This window comes from Suncus etruscus, chromosome 10 (assembly GCF_024139225.1).
Source record: "Suncus etruscus isolate mSunEtr1 chromosome 10, mSunEtr1.pri.cur, whole genome shotgun sequence".
Classification (NCBI taxonomy): Eukaryota; Metazoa; Chordata; class Mammalia; order Eulipotyphla; family Soricidae; genus Suncus; species Suncus etruscus.
In genome coordinates this window covers 60,590,751-60,600,435 of record NC_064857.1, presented here as the reverse complement: position 1 = coordinate 60,600,435, position 9,685 = coordinate 60,590,751, and the positions used below count along the sequence as shown (strand labels likewise).

Genomic DNA, 9,685 nt, shown 5'->3' with positions numbered 1-9,685 from the left:
GGATTATTTGGCCAGGGGTCTCAAACTCAATTTTCCTGCGGGCCACAGGAGGCAAAGTTGGGGTGATCCTTGAGTGCAAAGTCAGTAGTAAGCCTTGAACATTGGGGGATGTGACCCAAACAAACAACTAAAACAAAACAAAACAAAAAAAGATTCCTCTAGGGCAGGGCCACAAAATGTTGTATGGAGGGCCGTTTGCGGCCTGCAGACCACGAGTTTGAGACCCCTGATTATGCAAATAAATAAATAAATCAAGTCTAAAGCTTAATCTCACCAGAATAACTCTCTTCTATTATCCAGTTAAGTTTTCTCTTATATATAAATTAATTAGGTCAATTTGATGGCAATATTTCTGCTAAGAGTTTTCTCTAGGCAATACAGTGTTTATTACTATCAAGTGAAATTAATTTATCAACCAATGTTCAAGATACACAATAAAGGTGGAAGTAATTATATAAAAATCCATGGACATAGTCATCATTAATTTGCCCAGAAAAAGCTTAAGAAAGCTTAAACTCTAGTCTTTGGTCTACGCGAGAAGTTTGGGTAGTTGACATAAATATCCTCTTTTGCACCATCCAGCAGTTGATTGGGTGTTGCAGGACTTCGGTAGTTATTGGTTGCCTAGAAAAATAGAATATATCAGTAGCTCATGGCATTTCAGCAACAAAGTCAAAGCATAAATCTACTTCTAATTCAACTATAATATAGTTTAAAGTTCTATTAAAATGTTCAAACATTCTCTTAATTGGATTAAATTTGTGTAAGAAATAATGGACCAGAGTACAATGTAAAAGAAGTTTCTATTTAATGATCTCTTGCTACGTTATAAAATGTTTAGATACAAAATTCCTGCTCCCAATGCTAGGTTTTGGTTTTTTGTTTTGGTTTTTTGTTTGTTTTTTGTTTGTTTGTTTGTTTTTGTGAGTTTTTTTGGTTTTTGGGCCACACCTGGCATTGCTCAGGGGTTACTCCTGGCTGTCTGCTCAGAAATAGCTCCTGGCAGGCACAGGGGACAATATGGGACACCAGAATTCGAACCAACCACCTTTGGTCCTGGATCAGCTGCTTGCAAGGCAAACGCCGCTGCTGTGCTATCTCTCCGGGACCGCAATGCTAGGTTTTATTCCATAAGTTGCCCTTCTCATTATTTTATAATAAAAGTCTAGTAAAATACTTCTCCATAGTGTGTTTACATAGTGTGTAATTTTGTGAATGAGTGTCTTGATAAATGTGGTTGGGGAGGGGGTGGTCAGGCCACACCTTGGCGCTCAGGAGTTACTCCTGGCTCTGCAGACAAATCACTCCTGGCAGGCTCAGGAAACCATATGGGATGCCTGGAATCAAACCAGGGTCCGTCCTGGGCTGGCCACATGCAAGGCAAGTGTCCTATTGCTGTGCTATTGCTCCAGCCTGATAAATGAGTTTACATTACAGTGCTCTGCCTTAAAGTAAGAAACTAAAGGCTGGAGCAATAGTACAGGGCAATTGCCATGCACATAGCATAAGTGGGTTCATTCCCTGGCATTTTGTATGGTACCCCAATCCCATTAGTAGTGATTCCTGAAGAGGAAGCCAGTAATCACCCATAAGCACCTCTGTGTGTGGCCCCCAAAACAAGGGGATAATGACGAGGAGGAGGAGGAAGAGGATAATCCAAAAAACGGATTAAGAGGAGGAGAAGCAACTTGGCACAATAAAAATAAATACCAAGACAAATATATTTCTTTCAAACCATGATCTTCAGTCTCCTAACACAATCACCCTTGCCTCTTTATATGTGAACAGAAAAAAACTTAAGTAGGAAAGAGGTGGATGAAAGTTCTTTGTGAGGGGTTTGAAATTTTAGAGTAGTGTTGGTGTTTGCGAGATGAAAATTAAAGTACCAATGATGCTTATTTAGTTTCCTTATTTAAAAAAAATTGAATTGGTCTAACAACTTTATCTTTTATGGTTCAACAGTCCAATTTACCACCTAACCTTGTTGCTACTCTTTACATTTTATACTACAAATGTCTGAAAAGGTTAAAAAACTAATGTAGGAAGTTACAGAAATCCCATTCCTTCTCTGAAATTCACAATACATTTGGCCTTAGATCAGCTTCAGTGGACAACAATTATAGACTAAGAAGGTCACCAGAACTTGTACACAGCAAAGCTATGTTTGAGTGCCTGGGTCCTGGGGAGGAAGACAAAACACATTCCTTGCAGTTGGTTCCAAATAGCTACACATTATTGGTGGAGAGGGCTTTTTTTTTTTTTTACCAAAGAGTAACTTCTTAATAAAAAGCACCAGTTTTACTGAGAGATTATTATATAATTTAAATTCACATATTGGACAGTCAAGCTTTTTTTTATTATTGTGGGTTGGTCTGTATGTATTTATTTTTTAAATAACGTGAGAAATAAATGTAATTTTAGATAACATCTAGGAATTATTTTTATTTTAAACAATGTTGTAAATAGATTCATGGGTGTTCAAAAGACTCTCTACCTGCAGTGGAGACACACTGGGCATGAGTCTATTCATCTCTCTTATCTGCAAAACCATAAGAAATATTCTACTGCTTCAATTAAGCAATTGGGAACAGGTGCAAGGCAGAGTCAGGGGAAAGATGACCTAATTCATCAAACTCCACAGCTCATCAGAGAGCTCTGTAGCTTTCCAATGGCAGCTTTCACTAATTAATGAATTAATCCAAACTTAATAGTTATCATCAGTTAGGCTTCTTATCCACCTGTTTGCTATGCTTTGAGTCTTCCTGCAGCTTTTCATTTAATCCCCTTTATAAATTTATGATACATTATTCTTCTATACTAAATGAGACCAGATTAAGTCCTCCAGTTCCTCTTTGTAGAGTGGAGGGGTACACCCAGTTATGCTCAGGGCTTACTTTTGGCTCTGTACTCAGGAATAACTCCTATCAGGCTTGGGGGACTATATGGCACGTCTTAGATTGAACCTGAGTTGGCCATATGCAAGGTAAGTGACTCACTCACTGTACTATCATTTCACTCAAGTCCCAAGTATCATCTAAATAGATGTCCTTCTCTGAACCTCCTAATATAAACTTGCTTTTTATAGACATAGTTAAGAGGAGTTGGACCCCCTCAGTCCCAAGTATCTGGTGTGAGGCTGGAGAGATAATTCAAAGGCCTTATGTTCTATCCCTGATAGTACCTGGCTACCCCATTCTTAGATATGGGTGTAGCTGTCAGGGCCCTCAAGCACCACTGGACTCAACATTGTATGACCAGAGCAGAAACTGAGCCATCCAGATATTTTCAGGAAAATACTTCTGGGAAGGCCTCAAAACACACAAAAAGGTGTCCTGATAATATGAGGGAAACACACACATACTTAGGGTTTGGGCTGCCATAGAAAGGCAGAGATGTGAGTAATGTGCCTCTTAACCAAGAAATGCCAGTCTCCTCCAGAGGCTAAAAAAAACAAAGAGTCAAGAACCCCAACAAAGAAAGGGCTGACCATGCTGAGACCTCCAGAACTAGGATGGTTCTTTTAGGATGGAATGGTTCTGGGTTTGTGGTACTTGTGTGTCTATTTTTGGATTTTGGATTTTGTTTGGGGACCACACCCAGTTGGACTCAGGGCCAACTCCTGGATCTATGCTTGGGGATCACTCCCTGTGGTTCTTAGGAGACCTTACAGTGCCAGGATTTGAGATGGAATCAACCATATCTAAGTCCTCATGTATACTGCACAAAAACCCTGTACTGTGTCTCCAGCACCAATTTCTTATTTTTTGTTTGTTATCTGTTTGTTTTGAGGCCACACCCAGCACTACTCAGTGATTATTCCTTCCTCTGAACTCGGAAATCACTCCTGGAGCTGCTCAAAGGAACATGTGAAATACCAGGAATTGAACATGAGTCAGCCACATGCAAGCAAATGCCCTACCTACATACAATCACTTCAAGTATTTATTTTATAAAACTCCTATAAAAAAGTAAACTGGTAGTCACAACCTTGAAAAAAAAACATAGATTTTGGCAATGTTTAATGTTGATTGTTATTATGTAAGCATGATTGTTTATTTATATTCACATAAAACAAAGCTTTGAAGTATTTTATTAACAGAAGGATACTAAAAAATTAATTGCTTCTTCTAAAAGCTGAGACTGTGGAGGCTGGAGAAATAGTACAGTGGGTAAGACACCTGCATTGCATGCAGTCAACCCATGTTTGATCTTTAGTACCCTGTACTGTTTCCTAAATTTTACTAGGAGTCATTGTTGAGCATAAATCTAGGCATTAAGCCCTGAATACAGCAGGGTTTGTCTCTCTAAAACAAAGCAAAACCAAAAAAGCAGATATTGAACTACAAGCAACAGGATGGCCAGGGTATTTATGGGAGACTAAAAATAAAGGATTGCAAACTATAAAACAGATCCCATTATTTCAGTGACAAACCATGGAAAGGAAAAGTGACAGTGGTGGTGGAAAAACTTACCTTATTCTGAGTTTCCCAGGACTTCTCAAATAGAATTTTCTTTTGCCGTTGCCTTCTGAAAAAATATATTTAGTGATATAAGAAATTATTCATCACACTTGATTATTTCAAATTTACTATATTGTTCCTGTATCTGAGTCCATGTGTAGCATCCATCATTGCTTTCAACATACTAATCCATATCCATTGACTGGACATTTTTTTTTCATTGTCCCTTCCTTCTCCCATGTGCTCATAGATAACCAAATCAACCAGCCACTTGGATCTTCAGTCTGTGTGCATTTAATTTGATCTGTCATTTTACTAAATAGTAAAATATAGTGATTATAATAGATATTTATATATAAAGATATTTCCCGCCATGTTCAAATGCTCTTCAAATTTCCCAAAATTGCAACTTGCCTTTTAAATGTCAACAATATATAAATTCTTGGAGAAATTATACTATTATGAAACTTTATAGATTCCTCCAATTGCTTTGCTTAGCTAATCCACTTGAATGCATTATTTTATTTCACCTTCATTTAAAACTGTATGTTATTCCAATTGGAGAACTGAGGCACACAGCGGAAAAATACCAAGCCCCAAATTAGATGATCAGTTCGTGTTGCTATCAGGATCTGAGCCCACTACCCTTCCTCCTCCTGAGTATGGTCTCCATGCTCCTTGCTCTTGAATGGACCACCTGAAGTTCTAGTACTCAATGAACTCTCCACAATTCTAACAAAATCCCTAAAATCTAATGCCAGCAAGAACCTCCAGAGATTAAGTACAAGAGAAGAAGGAAAGAGGAGACTGCAATGAGGAATACAGTTGGGGAGGAAAGTACATTCCAATATGTGAAAATAGTAGTTAATGGGGACATGGTCCATTTCTATTCATCTCTCCAAAAAAACAGATTTTTGGACAATAGAGTAAATGGGTTAGATGCAAAAAAATATATGTGGGACTAATTTTCCCTAAGAAGATGCGGCTGCAATTTCTTCATGAAAAATTTGAAAGCCAGCCAAGATGGCATATGTCCCAAGGTAAATTTTCTAGATGAATGTGGACTAGAATGAACTTTTCTAGTTGTGATGATATTCCTTTACAATTCAGGGGTCTCAAACTCAATTTACCTGGGGGCCACAGGAGGCAAAGTCAGGGTGATCCTTGAGTGCAAAGTCAATAGTAAGCCTTGAACATTGGGGGGTGTGACCCAAACAACTAAAACAAAACAAAACAAAAATTGATTCCTCTAGGTCAGGGCCACAAAATGTTGTATGGAGGGCCGTTTGCGGCCTGTGGGCCATGAGTTTGAGACCCCTGCATGGTCAATGATATGCCTAAACTTTTCTCATTCTAAGTGCACTACTTTGTTTGCTTATTATTATCTAAGCCAGAGTGTGTCTGCTTAATTACTGTTAAATTTAAGTATTTGATTACTTATGTAGGCATATTTTCTGGCATATAGATTTAGTACTCCTCAAAAGAGATTTAAAGATGCTGCCATTATTTCTTATTAAAACTGAGTATACCAATGGAACATAAATCTCTGACTTTTGAACCTTTGATAACTTCAGAAGGCTTCTGCTTCATAATCAGAGGGTAAGCTTTCCTAAATACATTTTGTGTGCATAAAAATGACAGCATAAGTGCCAGAGAAATAGCATAATGGGAAGTGCACTTGCCTTGCATGTGGCTGACCCAGGTTGGATCCTCGACATCCCATATGGTCCCTTGAGCACCTCCAGGAATGACTCCTGAACACAGAGCCAGAAGTAAAGCCTGAGTGCCACTAAGTGTGACCCAAAAACAAACAAACAAAAACAAAAACCAGAAAAATCACAGATCTAGAATCTGTAACATGATGAAGAGAGAGCCTAACTTGGCATCAGATGCTCTGTTTATCTTGTGCTCTACTTACTAGTGATTTTCATCACTAAAATTTAATGTTTTCTGTAAAATAAAGACAGTGACATATTATGGCTTCTTCTATGTTGACAAATCAATGTGTTTTGCTTATATCTAAGGAATTTTTCCCCAGGGTGAGAGACTTTCAGCACTGAAACTGAGAAAGATCCAGTCCAGTTCAGAAAGCACATTTGTTGGGAAACTCAAAGCTAAGAATAAAGATGGGAACAAGTGCTCAATGCTTTGCTACTAAATCAGAAGGTGTATTTTAACTTATTTTTTTTTATTAAATCAACATGAGATTCAGTTCAAAAGTTGTTGATGGCTGAGTTTCAATCATACAATGTTCAACATCCATCCCTTTACCAGTATTCATTTCCCACCACCAATGTCCCATTTCTTTCCTAGTCCCCCACCCTCCCTACAAACTTGCCTCTATGGCAGAAACTTTTCTTCTCTATCTCTCTTTTTTCTCCTTTTCTCTTTTAGGCACCATGGTTTGCAGTACTGCTATTGAAAGGATATCATGCATATCACTTTACTTCCTTCCATCACCCAGTTCTGGTCTAGAGTGATCATTACCAATTCTCACTATCATAGTCATCTCTTCTCTGTCCTAATTGCATTCTCCACACCTTTTTGGAATATTTTCTACCATCGACCAGACCTCTTGGGCTATTTTTTATTATCTCTGGATATTATTTTCATACTATGTTTTTTTAATATCCAACAAAGAAATATAATCAAAATCAGAAGCTTTTTTTCCATAAACACAATAGTTCCTAGAGACAAGAGTCCCCCCCAATTTGGTTTCCCTCAGGGCATACACATCTTTCATCCCAATTCCCATAGAAAATGTTCCCCTTCTAATTCTTAACCTGGAAAGCCATCAACTGAGATCCAAGGAAGATTCCAGACTCTGGTTCCTAGATTTTGACTGGCTCCTAGACTTTGACTGTGACTTTGGTTTCCTAAGCTACAGGTTCATCTGGACTTCTACCAAAGTTGGTCCCTCTATTGTACATTCACCCTAAATCAAAGTTAAGAGGTCACTGCTTAAACCTGAGGATCATTTTTCAAGTAAACAAACCATCACAGATGCTGACATAGAAAAGAGTTTTTATTCTGGTTGGGCTAGCCATGATGGTTTTCATCCTGAGGTCACAATTAAGCCAGGGGGACAATAAAAGCCTCTTTTTCAACTTAGCTTTACATGTAAGAGTGATGCAGTTTGAGAAAGCCAGTTCCAAACAACCATTTCCTGTGACCCTTATAGCTGTATCTTCTGCCTCTCCATTTCTCTTCCCACCCTCCGTCCCTCCCTTCCTCTAGTCACATTGCTTAATAGCCACAGTGACTCAGGAGAGCATTTGAGGGGCACCTACATCTTAGATTCTGAACGTCAATCTGCTTTTTTTGTTCCTGGAGGAGATAAGGGTGCAGTCTCTGAGTAAGAGAAAGAACAAAGGGCAATTTTGAATTTGATCAATTAGAACAAATGCTTACTGAATGCCCATTATTCAGAAAGATAAATGTGAAATGCAAACACTAATGAGCAGCCTGACACGTTGAACATATGGAACAAGGCAGCATGGCAGAAACTGAGGAACAGGATGGGAAAAGGAGCAGGTGAGCTGTTCATTAAGAATCTGATGGTGACTTCCTGTCTCTGACAGTAGCCCAGAGTGGACTTGGGAGCCATACCCTGAGTAGAAGCTACTTGAGGTCTTCATCCTTGGAGAAACAACATTTTGCTTGCTCAACAAATGAGGAAAAGGGGGTGTATCTCCAGTAAAACATTTTACCATGAGGTGCAATGAGCAAATAAAATAGAAAATATGAACGAAGATTGGATCAGAACATCTGTGACTTAGAGCAGCTCTAATGATAGAATGAATGACCTTTAACAATCTTCTGGAGGCTGTGGATTTTATTTTATCTTTTCTTAAATTTTAGTCATCTGCTATCATATTTATTTATGGTTGGGCTGAAGGCACACAATATTGCAACAATGAGTCCTTCACAGCATTCACTTCCCTCCACCAATGCCATTAAGCCTCATTTTTTCCAAGTACCAGTGGCCATGGAAGGCTTTACACAAAAGGATAGCACCCTAAGTTTTACTGGTAGAAGACAAAGTATGTGTATTAGATGGGCATCCACCACCATACAGGGAGATTAAATTTCTGAAACCAGGAGAACAGGAGCAAAACTGGCCCAAGAGAGATGAAAAAGTGTTTAATACCTTCATATGAAGGAGATAATTTGGAAAAAATAATAAAAATCCACTAATAAGCCAGGCACATTTGAGAATGTGCATATTGCAGTATTGTAACGACAATGGAAGTGGAAATGGAAATGCTCAGTAAATCCATAGGCAGATTCACTGATCAGAATGCAAATGCAGACATCAAAGTTTGGGTCCCATCCTCCATTAACAAGACAATACTGAAGTCAGGGAGAAATAGTAGAGTGGAAGGACACTTGCCTTACACAAGGACAATGTGGGTTCAATCCTTGGCATGCTATATCATCCCCAAGTACCACTAGGAGTAACTCTTTTTTTATTTTTTTTATTTTTTTTAAGAGTAACTCTTGAGGGTAGAGCCAGGAGTAATTCCTGAGCACCACAGGGGGGTGGAGGAGGAGGATGTGGGGGAGGATTATTAGAGAAGGAGAAGGATAAGAGGAGGAAAAGAGGAGAAACAAGAGGAGGAGGAGGAGAAGAGAAAGAGGAAGAGAAGGAAGAATAATAAGACTAAGGCAGAATAAAAAAGATGAAGAGTAGGATGAAGAGGAAGAAGAGGAAGAGGAGAAAATGTCAGGTAGAGCCCAAGTCCAATGAGTATTCCAATATGGGTATAGCCAAGATTGGAATAAAACCTCACCCAAGCAATATGGTAAACTAATGACATGGATAAGCTAGAAAAAGCAGAGTCAATAATGTCTTTCTTCTTTCTTCTTCAAAGTCAAAAATTGGGATTTGAGAAGTCCATTGAACAACCAGTTACTCCTTCCTACAGACCCCCTGACTCATTAGATAAAATATCTTGACTGTTGCTAAAAAATATATACAGCCATTTCTATTTATGTTGTTTGCTTATTAGATTGTGTCCTTGTTTATATCTTGTTTACACTAATGATTTGCAGAAGAACCAAATGAAGTTGCTAGAATTTTCATCATTGACCTTTCCCTTCACAAAATTAATTTCCCTCTCATCCCCTCCGTCTCCCCTCTCTTTTTCTCCCTCCTCTCACCACGCATATGTACCTATGCACACATGTGTGCATGAACACACAACACATACACAATACACACA

At 38.6% G+C, this 9,685-nt stretch overlaps 1 protein-coding gene across 1 annotated transcript in view; it reads right to left on the bottom strand.

Annotated features, from left to right (window-relative positions):
• Nucleotides 1–510: 510 nt before the first annotated feature.
• Nucleotides 511–9,685, bottom strand: part of CD226 (CD226 molecule) — an 84,390-nt gene continuing 75,215 nt past the window's right edge. Inside the window, exons 5-6 of the mRNA XM_049782399.1 lie at nt 4,473–4,527; nt 511–624 (exon numbers count right to left, since the gene is read on the bottom strand). Of these exons, the coding sequence (XP_049638356.1) occupies nt 511–624; nt 4,473–4,527 (169 nt within the window). The remainder of the gene's footprint in view (nt 625–4,472; nt 4,528–9,685) is intronic.